General features: G+C 46.1%; 3 protein-coding genes and 1 long non-coding RNA gene across 6 annotated transcripts; 3 read left to right on the top strand and 1 right to left on the bottom strand.

Annotated features, from left to right (window-relative positions):
• Positions 1-781: 781 nt before the first annotated feature.
• On the bottom strand, positions 782-2823 carry LOC120693828 (zinc finger protein ZAT9-like). The gene has a single exon (XM_039977050.1). It carries the CDS (start codon positions 2488-2490, stop codon positions 1156-1158), a length of 1335 nt encoding a protein of 444 aa, XP_039832984.1. The 5' UTR covers positions 2491-2823; the 3' UTR covers positions 782-1155.
• A 1360-nt stretch (positions 2824-4183) lies between these two features.
• On the top strand, positions 4184-6598 carry LOC120693819 (40S ribosomal protein S3a-like). The gene is made up of 6 exons (XM_039977038.1): positions 4184-4343; positions 4457-4562; positions 5486-5623; positions 5705-5890; positions 5990-6190; positions 6274-6598. The coding sequence occupies exons 1-6, from the start codon at positions 4285-4287 to the stop codon at positions 6370-6372; spliced, it is 789 nt and encodes a 262-aa protein (XP_039832972.1). The 5' UTR covers positions 4184-4284; the 3' UTR covers positions 6373-6598.
• Positions 6599-7308: 710 nt separating this feature from the next.
• On the top strand, positions 7309-10680 carry LOC120693786 (filamin-A-interacting protein 1-like). Of its 3 annotated transcripts, none has more exons than XM_039977028.1 (7): positions 7309-7597; positions 8341-8415; positions 8543-8645; positions 8734-9341; positions 9585-9752; positions 9935-10045; positions 10171-10680. In XM_039977028.1, the coding sequence occupies exons 2-7, from the start codon at positions 8341-8343 to the stop codon at positions 10375-10377; spliced, it is 1272 nt and encodes a 423-aa protein (XP_039832962.1). In that variant the 5' UTR covers positions 7309-7597; the 3' UTR covers positions 10378-10680. The 3 variants fall into 3 exon arrangements, with proteins under 3 accessions (XP_039832962.1, XP_039832963.1, XP_039832964.1); XM_039977029.1 differs by having other exon boundaries at positions 7329-7597; positions 9935-10055; positions 10171-10315; XM_039977030.1 differs by lacking the exons at positions 7309-7597; positions 8341-8415 and having other exon boundaries at positions 8531-8645; positions 8745-9341.
• A 1440-nt stretch (positions 10681-12120) lies between these two features.
• Positions 12121-14644, top strand: LOC120696218. The gene is made up of 4 exons (XR_005684039.1): positions 12121-13381; positions 13467-14131; positions 14203-14421; positions 14502-14644. It is a non-coding gene; the product is annotated as an uncharacterized LOC120696218 (long non-coding RNA).
• Positions 14645-17585: the final 2941 nt, after the last annotated feature.

Raw genomic sequence — 17585 nt, 5'->3', positions numbered from 1 at the left:
TGTTCCACTGTCCTAACCAATCATTTTGTTTGTCACTGAGACTGACAGCTTGCAGCTCCTGAGCTTCCATCACTGTACTCGTCGGCCCTGCTTGCTTGAAGCTGCCCTCCTCCTGTTTCAGTTGGCTCACATACTCGACACCTCCATTGATCGACCTAGCTTGCACAACTCAGGCTGCCGCTTGTAAAGTTTTTGAAAAAAAATATTTCTACATTTGAAGTACTAAATATAGATTAATTATAAAATTAATTACAGATCTCCATGCAACTAATCCATCATTAGAGGTTGTTTACTGTAGAATTACTGTAGCAATTTAGCGTCTAATTACAACCTAATTAGATTCATTAGATTCGTCTCGCGATTTACATGCAAACTGTGCAATGCGTTTTTTATTTCGTCTAGATTTAAGTCTCCATGCAGGTACCGGAAATTTTTTTGGAATTTTGAACATTGCAACTAAACAAGGGGTAGTGCCTTCTTTACGCACATTGCCACATTGCATCGCAGTGCTGTCTGTCAGAGGAGATAAGAGATGGAGAGAGATCGAGATGTATGGTACAGTACTCGTGTTGCATGCTTCTCTCTCAATCTCAGGTATGTGCAATGTGCTGCCCAATTCACAGAGCTACCAACCAGTAGCATGACAGTACCGAGGTACTCATAAGCATGCAGCAGCTGAAGCAATTGGTTACTTTGAGGCAACTAATCCGCTTCAGCCTCGCACAAGACAGATCTCGTCTCAGATTGGCGAGCAAAAGTAGCAGCGGAGCAAAGGTCGGCATTGACCCAGAAAATCACGGGGGATTGTTAGCTAACTTCAGCAAGCATATGCGCCAAGTTAAAAATAACACACCGACCAAGTCAACAGCAATGCTCTTCGAGCTAATCTTAGCATCTGTTAACTGAACCAGCTCGGCTACTGTGAGCTCAGATCATCATAGCTTATTGGTCTACTAGTACCCTGAAGAACAGAAATGCTAAAAGAATTTTAAGTAAACTGCGAGAAAACTCGACCTCTTCTTAATCTTCCTCCCTCCAAGATTCCCTGAAGCTTGCAAAAAATGAAATGAATTGAATCTGTACATATCCTCACCATTGATCACCTTGATTTGCGGATCAAGCTTGGTTCAGTACAGCGGCCAGCGGGGCCGAGCATCATGCCTCCTCCGGTGAAGCCGGCGGGAAGTTGAGGTCAAGGAACCCCGCCGCGGCCGCCGAATGCTGCTCCTGGTCCTGTTCCGCCTCGCCGGCGTAGAGCTCGCCACTGTCGGCTGGCATCAAGTGCGACCCCTTGTGCTCGCTGAGCGCTTGCCCCGACGAGAACACCCTGAAGCAGACGGGGCACGCGAACTTTTCCGCGGCCGCCTCGGCCGCCGCCCGAGCATCGAGCTTGCCAAAGCCGATGGCCACCGAGTCCGGCGACGCCGACGGGGACAGGGTGCTGAACGACGCGTACGTCTCGGTGCTCGGCTCCTGCGCGGGGGATGCGGCGGCGGCGGCGGCGGCCTTGGGGGCGCTGCAGCTGGTGTTGATCCGCTTGTGGCTCGCGCGGTGGCCGCCGAGCGCCTGGTACGAGCTGAACACCTTGCCGCACCCGGGGCACTCGTACCGGGTCCGCTTCGGCGCCACGGCGTCGCGCTGCTGCTTCGGCGAGCTTCGCTTCCTGCCCTTGGGGTTGGGGACGCGGCCCTTGATCTTGGCGTCGCCGCCGTGCTGGAGCAGGGTCGAGGCGTCGTCGGGATTGTATTTGTGAGCGTGGCCGCTTCTCGGGAGGCCCGCCCGGTTACTCGCGCCGTCGTAGCGCTCCTCTTTGACCGGCGACGGCGAGCTCCACAGGCCGGTGTCGCGCGAGAGCATCAGGAGGCAGAGCGCGACGTCCTCCGGCTCCTTCTCGAACCCGCACAGCACCGGTGGCCGCGCGGGGGGCGGCGCCGCCACGCGCATCGATCGGCGCCTCCGCCTAGGGGCCGCGGCCAGCGCCGTCACGGCCGCCGGCTCCAGCAGAGGCGCCTCGACCGTCGGTACTACCATCTCTGCTTCCTCTGCCTCCGCTGCCTCCTCTGGAACGAATTCCTCTTCCACGTCCACGTCCTCCTCGTCGTCGCGATCCCTTCCGCCGGACGCATGGCTCCGCATGTGCCGGAACAGCGACCTCCACGACGAGAACAGCTTCCCGCACTCCCGGCACGCCTTGTGCTCGCCATCCCCATCCCCATCGCCTCCGTCCTCCTCGTCGGCGAAGTCGGACAGCCTCCGCGTCTTCCTGGGATTCTCCCGCAGCCCGTACCCAACCACGCCGTTGGGGATCCGCCCACCGTTCGCCGCAGCACGCGCCAGCTCTTCGGCGGCGTCACCCTCCGCCGCCGCCTCGCCGAGCGGGAGGTGCGACCGCATGTGCCCCCCGAGCGACCGGCCGCTCGAGAAGCTCTTCCCGCAGACCTTGCATCCATGCCTCACCGCAGCAGCGAGCTCCATCTCCACGGCATCCATCACGAAGCAGGGAGCTGGAATTCAGGGCCGGAGGATCAAGAAACCGGCCCGGAGCGCCATCAAGACGCGATCGGGGGGAAGGATGGTCTGCGGCGCGTGGAGGAGCGTCGGAGATCTGGGGGGAAGGGGAGAGGAGGAAGAGCAAAGCTTGAGGAGGGTAGCGCAGTGGTGAAGGAGTAAGAGGGGAGGAAAGGTAGGGTGGTGTGGTTAAGCGGATGGCGAAGCTAGCGGAGGTCGTGATCTGCTCGGAGGTTTTGTTGGGGCGACGGGTGCGGTTGGGGTTGGGGTTGTGGGGGGAGGAGAAATCCATGCATGGAATCGAAGCAAAGCTGAAAACCGAGAGGAGAGAGAGAGAACCACGTGGGCCCCGCCAATGGAGAGAGAAGGTGTGGGTTACTTTCGAGAGGGGAGGGGGCCTCCGACGTGGAGGCCCGCCACCTAGGAGTTGGATGACGTGTTAAATCTACTAGGATGACAGGTGGCGGCATCACGGTGTTGCATGTGCGAGACAGGTATTTAAACTTGCACATTAGTAGCGGCATGCACGACACTGTACGATTAATGTGTGGGATGGCACTGTTGCATCTAGTGTCTCGATTGCAATGATTTTCTTGCGCGGTAACAGCTGTTTGTGATGACTTTGTCCGTACCTAATTACCTAATTAAGTTTTGTCTACATGTACCTAATTACCTATAATTGAGTTATCTTCTTCTTGGAGATAGAATGGCGCAAGCCAAATTCACATTACATGTCCTATAGTTTAAAGGATCACAGCAAGATATATGCGTCACATACTGTATAAATACTCATAGCAATACATATAAAAATAAAAAGAAAAGAAACATAAAAAAGAAAAAAGAAAAACAATTTAGTGCCGGCCAGTGATACCAGCCGGCACTAACTTGCTGCCTGGCACCGGACGGGGTTGCGAACGTTAGTGCCGGCTGGTATTATGGGCTAGTACTAACCTGCGCATGTTAGTGCCGATCAGAGGAACCGGCACTAAACCGTCCTGTGACTGGCACTGATAAGGCTTTCTCCAGCACTGTGGCACTGATAAGGCTTTCTCCAGCACTGTGGCACTGATAAGGCTTTCTCCAGCACTGATCAGTCAATCAAATAATAATCTATCACAAGATTGTAGTGGCACACATGACAATTGTATGATGTAATCGCTGTGGAAGTGTCTCATTTACCAGCATCGATGATTTGTCCTGCATGACAGTAGCTTAGCTGTATGAGATAACTTCGTGTTGACTAGTGCTGCAGCTTTTACGAACTGCCTCGTCTCCCTGCTGACCGCAAACGAGCAAGCGCGTAGTATACATTTGCTGGTATGCACGCCAAGTTTCAAGGCTTTCTTGTGCCAGCCCTCCTTTTCAACTCTCTTGTTCTTCACTCAGCCCGTCGTTTCTTAATCGCTGACGCCTGACGGTAGATTTGTCTGTCAGGTCTGGTCTGGCCAAGCAAGACACATGAACCGCTCCAGGGGAAAACAGGCAGGATCCAGTTCGCAACGCTCGGCTGCGATCGGGCCGGCCGCCTCTCTCGCTCGCGGGGCCGAAACGTCCGCGCCCGCGAATCGCGGCTGCCGGGCTCTGCCTCTGCTCGGTCCAGGCCACGGAAGCCCCCTAGTGGGCCGGAGCCTCTCCCATCGGCTGCTACTGGGCTAACCCACCCAGCCGTCAACGCGGCCCCTACAAAAGGGCCGCCCCGCAGCAAACCCTAGCGGAATCCCTCCCGTGCCCGACTGCCCGCAAACCCTACCCCCCGCCGCCACCTCGCGAGCAGCCATGGCCGTCGGGAAGAACAAGCGCATCTCCAAGGGGAGGAAGGGCGGCAAGAAGAAGATGTGAGTCCCCGCGCCCTCTTCCCTTTCCTTCTCTCCCTGTCCGTTCCGCAGATGCGAAATCGTCCTCTGGAGCGCTGATCCGTTTCATGGTGCCTGCATGTCTTGCCTCGCAGCGTCGACCCCTTCGCCAAGAAGGACTGGTATGACATCAAGGCCCCGTCGGTGTTCAGCGTGCGGAACGTCGGCAAGACTTTGGTGTCCAGGACCCAGGGTACCAAGGTATGCCCGCCACTCTTCTCCTGGTTCGCTCTAGTTTCGAATCGTACCGCGGCTTCGTTTACTGTGTTGAGGTTCTGCTTGCTTAGCTGTTGAGATAGATGTGTAGGTTGGGGTCGATTTGCTAGGGCACTTGTTGAATCAGGTTGCGTTTTTTTGTTGGGTTTGTGCGGCGCCTGTACCTACATGTCTGGGAATGATGTGATCAATATAGATGCATTGTATGGGGCAACTGATCCATGTATGGTGATTTATAACTCCTGTGAAATCGTACGGATTAACATGTTTGGTATAGCATTTGTATGATCTTTGATTTAGAGGTGGTTTCTGTTTTTCAGTAGTCCAATAGGAACTTGACTGTCTTGAATTGAAGCCTTGATATAGAGATAAATGTGTACAAAGATAGGACATTTGCAGTTGGTGTAAATATAAGCCATGGAAGCATTTAATTACCAACTGTTGGGTGTCACTAGTATGGATTTTGTGTCCGATGTCCTGTTATGCTTTTTGATTCACTATTTTGTAACATGTTGACACAAGTTGATGCTAATTGGCAATGGATCCTTTGTTTGTATTTTTTTGCTGATTATATGCACTGTTTGGTTTGGTTTGGTTATTATATTCTGGCAAATGAATCAGTACTGGTGTTAGGGTTCTTTAACAACTCTTGGCCTTTGTGCTGGCCTTGCTAAGGATACAGATCATACTTGGGAGAGCTTTAGCAACTCTTTGCCTTTGTTCTTGCCTTAATTACAGATAATTTTTATTATTAACTATATGGAAGGACATGTGCTGAGGATCAGTGAATTTATGTACCCCTGCTAGTTCCTTTGTAGTTTTATTAGAATTCTCAATCTGCAATTTTTAATTTAAGTTTACTTGTGATTGTAATTGCTTGCAGCTCAATTTCTTACTTTTGTTTTCAGATTGCCTCTGAAGGACTGAAGCACAGAGTGTTCGAGGTCTCCTTGGCTGATCTTCAGAGCGATGAGGATCAGGCGTACAGGAAAATCAGACTTCGTGCAGAAGATGTGCAAGGAAGGAACGTGCTCACAAACTTTTGGGTAATGATCTATGGTTCACTGCACACAGTTGCTCACCCTATGTTCTATATCATGTGCCTAAACAGCTTGGCATCTTGTTAGGGCATGGATTTTACAACCGACAAGCTGAGGTCATTGGTTAAGAAGTGGCAGACCCTCATTGAGGCTCATGTGGATGTCAAGACAACTGACAACTACATGCTCAGGCTGTTCTGTATTGGCTTCACCAAAAGACGTCCCAATCAAGTGAAGCGCACCTGCTATGCGCAGGCGAGCCAGATCCGTCAGGTAACGGTTCTGGAGATACCTCAAGTTGTAAAGAGGCTTGAAACTCCATGAGCTAGTCTAGTGGTTCTTTGTATTGATTCACATAATTTCTTTGTGCAGATCCGGCGTAAGATGGTGGACATCATGTCAAACCAAGCCTCAACATGTGACTTGAAAGAGCTTGTGTCCAAGTTTATACCAGAGGTGATTGGCAAGGAGATTGAGAAAGCAACATCAAGCATTTTCCCACTCCAGAATGTCTTCATACGGAAGGTGAAAATCCTCAAGGCACCCAAGTTTGACTTGGGAAAGCTCATGGAGGTAACTACTCTAATAGCAAAGTAATTGTGTCTTCATGTAGTTTTGCAACTATTATTTGATCTAACGCTTTGTGCGACTCCCAGGTCCACGGTGACTACAAAGAAGATGTTGGGACCAAGCTGGAGAGGCCTGCTGACACCGATGAAGCCATGGCTGGACAGGAGGTCGCTGCTGCCGAGTGATGATGCTTTCTTTTGGGTTACTTCTGTCGTTTGTGTTTCTAGGAGAACCTATCTTGTAAGGTGGTGATATGAACTTCGAGTCAATGTTTGATACCAGCTTTGCGCCACACTTTTGTCAGAAGCTGTTCTGTGGCTGCATGTTTAAGTAAACTGAAGAATATTTGCATCGAGTTTTATCACGCCTCGTGCGTCTGCCAATCAAAAAATTTTCTTCCTTTGTTTTTCATGTATTTTTCTGATCAGAAAAAATGAGACCTCGTCGAGCGTCTACCTCTGTCCTGCACCATCATTCGTCGACCTCTTTTTTTGGGTAGTAAATCCGTCGACCTCATACCATCCAGGGGAAATGTAGCTGAAAGCATGTCCGGAACACGCACCTGCAGCTGCAGGAACTCGACTAACTTTTAATCATAATATTTCAGGCTAGGAAACAAGTGCCAATTTGTCATGCTCTCTAACCATTGTGTGTTTTTTCATGTAATACTAATAAAGGGCGTGTGGGACGGTGGGATTAGGACCAACCATCATGACAGGACATCGCATAGTTTGTAGACACAAGGAGCTTGAAATCTGATTCCTATCCGCTTTTGCACTCACAACTGTCACTTTCCTATGCCCACCCTCCTCCGTCCTGCATTTCTATCATGGCTATGTTTAGTTCCTCCAAACTTTCTATCACATCGAAATTACATCGAAATATTAAATATAACAAATGATGCATACATGGAACACTAAATGTTGATAAACAAAATAACTTATTGCACAGTTTGGATGTACGTTGCGAGATGAATTTTTTGAACCTAGTTAGTCCATAATAGAACAATATTTACCACATATAAATGAAAAGTGTTACAGTGATTTTTAACTTTATTTTTCGCAAAATTTTCACATCTAAACACAGCCTGCACAGGTCGATGCCCTCTGTCGCTCTCTCTCTCTCTCGGCCCTTTCCTTTTCCCCGACCCCGTACTAACTACGATTAGGGTTCCAAATCGCGTTTAAGCGCTGCAAAATCACTGGCGGGGCGTCGTCCTTGGAGTTGTCCTGCTGCTGGATGCCACCTAGTGTCCCGTGTCGCCACCAGTGCGTGTCCTCGGAGCCGCGCCGCCGCCAGAGCTCGTCCTCGGGGCCGCCTCACTCCGGCGATCGACGGAGACGGATACGGATACGGCCGGAGCCACCGCAGGCGGCGCTCGTGCGCTGCCTGCCGCCGGCATCGTAGCAGGTCAGCTCCCGAGACCCGCTGCCTTCCCTTATCTTTCCTTGTGGATTTTGCTCTCCATATTGCCAGGATCTGGTGAGATAATATCGCTTGGTTAGGGAACCAGTTAGCGACTGAAAAGGAGGATCTTTGTCAGGTTGATCTTTACAAGTTTAGATTTGGAACAATTGGGTGTTCTCAAGATTGGGATATGCCTTTCTTTCATCTGCTGTGCTGTTCCCAAAGTTCCGTGCTTTCTGAATGAGATAGTGGGCTTAGTACATTAAGCAGGAGAGCCTATGCCCGCCCATTTTCCAGCTGGGTGATTACCAAGGGCTGTGGCTGCGATGTAACTGAACCATGAAAGGTTAATTTGCTCGATCTCGTGACACGATTATCACCTGCTCCAGCTTCCTTTTTCTCCGTTTTCTTACCAAAAAAAAATACTAACGATACGCTGATCCATACCTGCAATCTTTGATGCTTGTTTTGATCTGTTCTGGTCAGTTCTTGCTTCCTCTCTTGAATGAACAAGCAGCGCTCCTGCCTACTTTTCAAAAAACAAAAAGAAAACTCCCTGACTACATTATTATATCGGCATCTTCCTATCTGACAAAGGGTTGTAGGGTAGTGTAGCGTGTCCATTATATGTTCTAGTGACAAATTTGTTCACCATGGGTTATAACTTATATACTAGATGCACTTTTAGCTTAGCCATGGCATTTGTGTGTATAATTCTCAATGGCTTGCGATTTTTGCTGCTGCAGATGTCTGGTAGCTCTAACGGTCACTGCCCTGCTAATGGTGCAAAAGTTCTTCATATTAGAGATAGGAATAAAGAGGTACCCATGATCCTATAGTTCCTGTAATATTTTAGGGTGTATCACAAATGAATAATGCAAGAAAAGGTAAAATTGTGTCATTAATTTGTTAAACTGTCTTGTTGAGTTCATAATATATTTAATGCAGAAGGTACAGCTTGACAGAAATGCAGCTTCTAGGGCCTGTCAGAAGGACAGACAATATATTGAGAAATTGGAAACAGAACTAATGAACTGCTATCAGGAAATTGGTATGCACTAATAATTCTTATGTTTCTCATTGACTTGGCTACTGCGCATCTAGTTACTTCTAGCAGTCTTTCCTGACGGCAAATGCAGACTATTTGCAGGATCAGTTAAATATACGGAACGTTGAAGCAAACATCATGGGTGAGCATATTCACAGCCTTGAACTGAAGCTAACTGAACTTGAAAAGTTCCCGGAAAGAGTGAGAGTTATGGACAATGAGCTGATACGATCTGATTCTCAGTGCTGGCTTCTGATGGAAGAAGTCAGATGTAAAGAAGAGGAGTTGCAAAAGGCATCCTCACAGATAGAGAAGCTTGAAAGTACGGTTTTAGATTCACAATGCGAAATTGAGAGCTTGAAACTTGACTTAACTAATCTTGAGCAGAGACTATTTGATGCTGAGATCTTTGCCCAACATGCCGCTGAGCACAAAGCTCGGATCAACAAACTATTGGGAGAACATGAGCTCCAGCTGCGCGAAGCACAAAAAACTATCGATCAACTTGTACAGGAGAATAAGCAATTGAAGGAGTTGTCGCCTGTAAAAGGTCCAAAACAGTCCCCTTCTACATCTGGGGAGCAACTTGACAAAACATTGGAGAACGGTGGTCATGCAGAATATGGAAATGATAATTTAATTCTTGAAAGGATGGCAAAACAAAATGAAGAATCTGAACTTCTAATTGAGCAGCTCAAGGTAATAATTTGTTTACCGCATGTACCCAAGAGTTTGATATTAGCTCTTAATTTTTGCAAGTGCCATAATGCTATCCTTGCTCCCAAACATGTTCCAGAAATAAATTATTCTTAACACATTTTGCTGTAGTGCATGACTTGCATTCAAACCTGGATAAACTGAACTAGCTATCTACTTCTCCGGTTCTTACTTGAATATGTTTTCCCTTTCCTTTTGTAAATCAAGTATTTTTCTATTTGTTAGGAAGAGCTTCGAGAACAAAAGTTAAAGGCAAAAGAGGATGCTGATGATCTCACCCAAGAAATGGCTGAACTAAGATACCAGATAACAGGCATGCTTGACGAAGAATACAAGCGTCGATCTTGCATTGAACAGGCAGCTATTCAACATATTCAGAAGCTGGAGACTCAGGTAGTAATTAGAAAAATTTCCACTGTTTAATTCCCCCCTGAAAATATGGCTGCAGATGTTACTGTAATTTTTATCCTGTTATTTCATACTTAATTTGAGGACGTCACTAGTTCTTGTTATGTTAACTACTTCCTCGTCCGGTTTCTCTTACATTTTTGTTCTTTTCACGATGTTTCAAACAGGTTTCCAAAGAGAAGACAAAATTGAGTGGGGCACTTAGGCGATTGCAGGAATCACGTGAACTAGCTCACAAACAAGCTATAGAGATTAAGAAGTTGAAGGATGCTTTAGAGGTATGGGCATGTAGGTGAATTCGGTACTTGGCATCTGAGATGAATACTCGTTACAGTATTCTCCATACTTGGGATTGGTCATTCGTCCTGCTACTGATAAGCCCTTGAATGTGTATTCACTGTAGAGGTTTAACTCCGCGGTGAACCTGGGGACAGTTTGCAAGTCTTGCTCTTGCGGGTTCTGTGCAATGTTGATGGAGTTGTCTAATTGCTCGATTGAAGGGCCATCGGATTCCAGATCTACCAAATCCAACCACAATGATGAGGAATTACAGAACCAAGCGCAAATAGAGTGGCATCCTGATGAATCTTCAGGTGATGATGGTGGGTAGGAAGTTAGATCGCACAATGATATCATGTACATGCATAATTGAGTGTGCGATTGACCAATTGTTGTAGATAATTCTTTGGGTTCGCCATTGCTGCCTGTAAATGCATATGCATTTTGTTACCTTAACTGTTCGACTTCCCATAGTAAGCTTCCAATGGGAGTTAAGCTACACTGCTGATGGAGTAAAACATTCATCCTACGGACGGCATGGCTACCGGTTGGGGTTCGTTTTTTACTAGTCGTACAAGCTCTTAGCTTTTTCTTTTTATTATGTACATGCTCTTAGTTTAGAGAGGTAATGACATTATGTGCCCCTATTATTAGTTGTACTCCCCGCATCTCAAATTATTAGTTGTTTTGGCCTTTTTTTTATGTATACATAGATTTTGCTATGCACCTAGACATAATATATATCTAGTTGTGTAGCAAAAACTATGCATCTAGAAAAGCTAAAATGACTAATAATTTAGGATGGAGAGAGTATCTATTTCCAAAAGGTCATGCCGCCTAGCAATTGGTTGGGAGTAATTACCGCATTCTTGTACAGTGCAATAAGATTAGCTTTATTGGACATTTTTTGAATGCAAATGCAAAAGTATCACTGTTCTCATGCTCGATAGTCTTTTTTTTTTTGCTTTGTTCTCGGTGCCGAGGGCTTGCACTGTTTTTAGGTTGGTTTGCTACCTAAGATTTACTTTTCAAGGCACCAAAAGATTTATGGGTTCAGAAATTGCTCATCATCTCTCTTAACAGCACCTCCTCGGTAATTTCTTGGTCTAATTCTTGTGTTGATAACAGTCTTAATTAAGTGGTCTGCTACTGCAGCAAGTAAGAAAACATTGTTCCAAAATATTTCCTGGGGGACGATGTAATGGAGGCTGTACCAAAAGCTGGTATGTCTTAACTTGGAGAAGTATTCTCAAAGGTGTACATGTGCTAAAGAAAGCGATAATCTGGAGAGTGGGAAATGGTCAAACCATCAGGATTTGGAAACACCGATGGATTCCCAGGCATTGGACGAGGCTGCCAACGCTACCTAGGGGGAGCAAACCTGGTACAAAAAATTGCTGAACTAATCAATCCTTTTACTGGTGGATGGGATGTTCAGTTAGTCGAGCGAACTTTGATATTGGCTTTACCGGTGCATTTGGATCTGAATTACTGTGTGGTTTGGCATTATGACAAAAAAGGAGTGTTCTCAGTGAGATTAGCATATAAGATGTTGGTGGAGGAGCAGAGGAGGGACTCTATCAGAGGTGTCCAGGGCAGCTCGGCAGGTAGTAATATGCAGGCTGAGCATTGAGGGCTAGTTTGGAAGCCCGAAATCCCGTCGGGATCCCGGCCTTTTCCTTGGGTAGGAGGCCCACGGGGCGAGCGCTCCCCACCTCGAGGGTCCGGGCGGCGCTTCCCCAAGCGTTCGCGACTCCTCCGCTCCTCGCGGAGGGTTTTACATGTATACTATTACAAAAGATGGCCCCGACGTCTATACCACTAAAAAGTTTGGTGACACCTTTATATCATCGCGTTTTTTCGTTTTGACGTCTGTATCATTCCATCCATCATCCGTTAGAAGTTAACAGATCTAGGGTTCTGCAGAGGGGCGTGGGGGCTTGCGCGGGGGCCTGCGCCGGGGCTGCGTGGCCGTGGGCGCCCCGCGCGTGGGGGTCTGCGCGTTGGGGGGCGCTGCCCCGCCTGCCCCGTGCGGGTCTGCACGTGGGACCAGGCCGGATGAGGAGACAGGGCAAGCCGGAGTAGCCGCGCTGCGTGGGGGACCAGGCCGGCCTGTGCGCGTGGGGGACCGGCGGCCTGACCTGCTGCGTTGGGGGCTGCAGAGTGGGGCCGTTGGGCCGCTACGGAGTGGGGCTTGAAGACGCATCCGGGCACTCACAGGTGAGAGGTAGAGGAGTACGCAGCGAGCAGAAGGTACATTACTGAATTTTTCTCATGATTTCGATTGCTACTAGAATTAGAGAGGAGAGATTAGCTTGTATTTGCTTGCATATGTGATGAGGCTGCATTGTTGTTCATCTGTAGGATGGACGACAATAGTCGCTTCAAACTAGAAATTCGAGTCATTGCTCCCAACTGTCGTGGTAGATGGTACAACTTGGAAAAAATTGTGGATGCTGACTTTACCAACTTCAGAGATTTGGTTGATGAAGTTGTTGACAAGTGTCCTCCCAGTTTCGGCGACGTAGTGAAACTGTTTTACTCATGCATGGATACAAAGGCCAATATCCTAGTCTGTTCTGATCAAGAGTTGGTTGAAATATTTGCAAAACATGAAGCTTCAAAGTGCTGTTATATGACTTTATGTTATTATAGTCCTGGTAGTGAGCCTCCTGTATGGGATGTTACTAGTACTAGCAAGTCAATTGCAGCCCCATGCACTCCTTCAATGCCATGTCCTAGCATAGCAGAACCAAGCTTTGGAACTCATACCCATGAAACTAAACAAATGCCCAACCCAAACCCACGTGATGAGTACCTAGGTGTGGATGGGGAAGGGTTGTATACTGATATTGGTCTCGAAAATTCAGAACCTGTCAATCCTCAAAGCCAACAAAGATATCCTGAACCATCCCAATCAGACACGTGATTGACTCCGAAACAAATGAGAATTGGGTGTGGTTCATGCAAAGGTTGAAGGAAGCTATAGGCAGCCCGGTTGGCCTTACATTCAGCACTGATTATGAGCAGGCAGTGATGAATGAAGTTAGTGTGGTTTTTCCAGAAGCTGAACATAGAGAGTGTATGTATCACCTAGTTCAAAATTTAAAAAAAAGTACAGTAGACAGATTTGTAATGAAAATCTATAGCAATCTGTATATTTTTGGAACCCTTACATGTTTGAGAAACATTATCAAGCAATGGCTGAACACAAACCAGAGGCTATGAAATATCTTCAGGAAAACTATAAGAAATTGTGGAGCAGGAGCCAATTCTCCACATTGTCAAAGGTGGATTATATTACAAATAACTTGGTTGAGTCCTTCAACAATTGGGTAAGCAATAAGTTCATTTTTTGGCCACTTTCTTTGCACTGATTTCTTTTCAACAGTACATAACCACTAATTGCTATATTTGCAGGTAAAGGATTATAAGGGCAAGAACCTGAATGACCTGATGGATACCATTAGACAGCGGATCTTGATTAAATGGAATCAAAAGAAACGGATTGTCCAGCAGTTTCAAGGCAAAATTCTGCCTCATATAGTTCAAAAGTTGAGGGAAGACAGCTATAAACTTGACATTGAAGTTATCACAAGCTCACCTGATGGTATTGGAGAAATTTGTGCTAAGGAGCGTTCTGCCAGCAGTTACAGGTTTGTAGTCAACTTAATTGAGAGGACTTGCACCTGCAGGGCTTGGCAAGGGTCAGGAATACCCTGCAAACATGATATTGCATACATCACATCAATTCCTGGTGCTATCTTAGAGGACTATGTGCATGAGTACTACTCAGTTGACAAATTCAAAGCTGCGTATCAAGGTTCTGTCCCTAGTATTCCTGACAAGTCCTGCTGGCCCAAAGCCACACATGGTTTCTTTATGCATCCTCCATTGCTCAAGTCAACTGCAGAAAGGCACAAGAACGTGATGAAATCAGCTATGGAGGGAGGTAGTGGAAGTAGTGGTAGCAAAGGGACTGGCAAGAGGAGACATAAGTGCCCAATATGCAAATAGTTAGGGCACCACTGGTACAAATGTAACAATGGGAATCCAGAAGATATAGCTGCAATGGAGCTTGAGAGGTAAACTCCATGGACATTTCTACCATATGTGTTTGCCTTTAGACATCTATATCAAATAATTTTTTTTTCAGGGGTCCACCAAAGAAACAGCTCAAGAAGAAAGCAGCTGCTTGTACCACAGAGAGTAGCATTATTGTGGCCACTCCTGCATCAGAAATGGTCTGGCCACACAATGAGTCAGTGGCTAATGCTACACACAAGAAAGGTAAGAGAAAATCATCTTCATCATCATCAGGTGCCAAGAAAAGGAAGAAGACAACAACCACTACTTCAACAAGTACTGCTAGCAGGTATGGTCTTGTTCTGTTCTCACTTTTCAATACTTTGTGATTTACAGCTCACTGATAGACATTTCTTGCTTTCACACAAGATCTGGAACTTGATCCAATGATCCTGTACCTCTCCAAGTTCTGCCTCCTGCCTCAGCACATACAACGCTCACACCAATGAAGGAATGTGGTGTCACGAAAGAAGCTAACACCAAAAAGGACGCCAGTTCAGGTTGACAGCCCAGCTGCAAATACTAGAAGAAGAAACTGAATATTGAATAAAATGTGATTGATGAGTGTTATTTTGTTCTGCAATATTATGCAATGGAGTTATATTTAAGACACTTTAGTTTCGATGACCAGTCCTGTGGAGATGGAAACCAGTAATTTAAGTGCTTAAATGTTGGTGCAATGAACAAGTACTTTGTGATGTTATTTGTTACTGTTAATTGTTCCTCTTATGTAGGCAAATATAATGTTGTGTTGCTGTCCACATGAATAGTTCTGATGCTGTCCAAATGATGGACAAAAAATATATTTTTATTTGTGCTGTCCAAATATAATTTATTTGTGCAAAAATTAAAAAATATATTGTATTGCAAAGCATATTACATTTCTACGTGGAGTGCCATGGAGTGGCATGGAGGACAAAAATATTTTGGTCATGTACTCAAAGTTGAAAGTAAAATAGAATGGCATGGAGGGTAAATTATTTTTTGGGCATCTAAGAACATCATAGACTTTTTGCAGCTCTGTTAGCATCCGTTACCATCCAATCCATCCATAATGGTACACACGTCAAAATAAAAAAAATATGATGATACAGAAGTGTTACCAAATTTTTTAGCGGTCTCAACGTCGGGACCATTTTTTAATTTAATGGTACAAATGTAAAACCCTGCTCGCGACACCTTCGCCTCCGCATCCGCTCCACCTCCCCGTGCCGCCGCGGCGCCGCCTCTCCTCCGTCCAGGCGCCGCCTCTCTGCCTCCCCATCTCCGACGCGATCTGTAAGGACGCCTCCACCTCGGCCACCACTTCTGCATCCACCACGGTGTTGCCGCCTCGTCTTCCTCCTCGGCGAGTTCTCCCTCCTCTGCTCGGCCTCTTCCCCGACTCCGTCGAGCGCCACCACTTCCCCGTCCAGGTGCTGCCGCGCTGATCTACCACGGGACCTCCACCTCAGCCGGCTCCTCCGCAGCTTGTATTCCTCCTTGGTTCATGTGAGTTTGCTCCTTCGGTTTCTTGCTGATCTTCCCTGTCCCTGTTGTAGATCGGCGCATCTAGGGTTTGTACTGTCTCCTGATTGCTAGCTCTAACCGCTGATCTCCAAGATCCAATCCTTGCTGTTCTCTTCGTCGAACTTTGTTGGCCTAGGTAAGCATTCCATTCATGGTCCCGTTGAACTGAAATATGCAGCTGTGCGTGTGTTCTTTTTCTGTTTTGCTAGTTGCTATGCGTGCACACAGTGAGATTGGAAGGCTCGAATTCTCTTGGCAGTCGGTAGCACATTCCAATTATGAAATCTTCAGCTTCGGCTAACTAAAAAAGATAGTGGCAAAGACAGCATGTGTGATAATGTATCTGAAACTCGCACACAGCTGTATTCACTTGCATCTTTTGTAGTGGTAGGTACATATATGATTAACATAATTTACCTCAGCCATATAGCCAGACAGCATGTGTGGCATTTTCCTTAACGGAATCTAAATAATTTGGTCATCCTAATTTACAGGAACAAATGGGCATTCACGACATCCTACAAACTACAAAATAAGACTAGCTTTAAAGTTAAACATAGTATGAGGATTAGTAGCTTGCTGAATCACAATTGCATTTTGTTAAAAAATGAAGGCAGAAATAAATCCAAAATCATAGTATTGGCTAGCATGCTCAGGTTGCAATTTCTTCACTTTAAACCTCATTTGGGTCAGAATATACTATTGGTTTGTTTAGTACTTCATTTTTCTCTTAAGTTAAAGATTTGTACCAGTGCAGCTCCAAGCCGCTGCGTTGTCTGCCTCCCCCAGCTGCTGGTCCTCCGCCTCCCCATCAAGATCCGGCACCACGCCGCCATCCTCTGTCGCCTCCGCCTCCCGTCCGAGATCTAAGAAGGTCCTCCTCCCGTCATGCTAGTGTGTTGGTTCAGAGGTTCTGATTAATTAATTTTTTACATTGTATTGAGTTGATGAATATCTTGTGCTTTTCTCTGAATAGGACCTGCTAGTGTTACTATCAGATCAAGAACAAGCCATATCTAGAGTCAAGCTAGCTCTATTCCAAGCCATACCTAGGTACAATGCTCTTGAGGTTCTGATTTTTAGCTGGTTGAGAACTGATCTGTATATTCTATATACTTGCCTGTTTTGCTTGTTTTTTTAATAATATTATTTCCTTCTATTGGTGGTTCACATTAATTATGGCTTGCTGAATATCTTGTGATTTTTTCTGAACAGGACCTGCTTAGTGCTACTTCCAAATTTTTTAGTGGTCACATGAACATATCTAACTTGCTATGCGAACTTGCTGACCACTAGCTCTACTTTAAATATTGTTGTTTCATGTTGTTGTTTCATGTTGTTGTTTCTATAAGATGTGGTGGATTTTGCCTGAGCAACACACATGTTTAGTTCCAGTCAAAACACATATTTCTTTATGTTGTAAATCGTGTTGGGTGAGCAACCATTGGATGCAAGCTAATGGCCAGCTCTTTTTTTTTATCCTAGTACATGTAACTTGTTGGTTGATGACCTTAGGAATTTGTATATGATGCTAGATAACTAGTTCACTTGCTTTTCTCTTAGCTGTTACATAATATTATTAGGCTTATACAGATTTGTGTGCAGCTTGTTTTGCAGAACTCACCATTCAATTCTGCTGGTACAATGGCAGGAAGTGGTAACACGTGTTGATTTGACAAAAAGGTGCGCTCAATGTATTCTACTTGTTGCAGTGTATATTGTACCCAATTCTGCAGATATGGTTTTTGTACATTTTTTGATGCCCTGCAAGTTTTTGGAACCCATTTGTTGATCCCTTTCCCTGCAAGTTTATTCATTTACATCTGTAACGAACTTGACTTTGAGTAGTTGTGAAGCCTGTAGCCTGTTGATGGTAGAACTGATACTGCTTTGTTTCAATTTTTATTAATTCTACTGAATATTGAGTCAATATGCTACTGGAAT

This window comes from Panicum virgatum, chromosome 2K (genome assembly GCF_016808335.1).
Source record: "Panicum virgatum strain AP13 chromosome 2K, P.virgatum_v5, whole genome shotgun sequence".
Lineage (NCBI taxonomy): Eukaryota > Viridiplantae > Streptophyta > Magnoliopsida > Poales > Poaceae > Panicum > Panicum virgatum.
Note: the sequence above shows the minus strand (reverse complement) of the source record. Positions and strands in the feature narration are given on the sequence as shown.

Bases quoted from the DNA above. Each gene is read 5' to 3' on its own strand.
- LOC120693828 (XM_039977050.1), bottom strand. From the start codon at position 2,490: ATGGATGCCGTGGAGATGGAGCTCGCTGCTGCGGTGAGGCATGGATGC.
- LOC120693819 (XM_039977038.1), top strand. From the start codon at position 4,285: ATGGCCGTCGGGAAGAACAAGCGCATCTCCAAGGGGAGGAAGGGCGGC. The intron at 5,891-5,989 runs GTAACGGTTCTG...TTCTTTGTGCAG, and splicing joins AGGCGAGCCAGATCCGTCAG to ATCCGGCGTAAGATGGTGGA. The intron at 6,191-6,273 runs GTAACTACTCTA...TGCGACTCCCAG, and splicing joins ACTTGGGAAAGCTCATGGAG to GTCCACGGTGACTACAAAGA.
- LOC120693786 (XM_039977028.1), top strand. From the start codon at position 8,341: ATGTCTGGTAGCTCTAACGGTCACTGCCCTGCTAATGGTGCAAAAGTT. The intron at 9,342-9,584 runs GTAATAATTTGT...TCTATTTGTTAG, and splicing joins TTCTAATTGAGCAGCTCAAG to GAAGAGCTTCGAGAACAAAA. The intron at 9,753-9,934 runs GTAGTAATTAGA...TGTTTCAAACAG, and splicing joins TTCAGAAGCTGGAGACTCAG to GTTTCCAAAGAGAAGACAAA.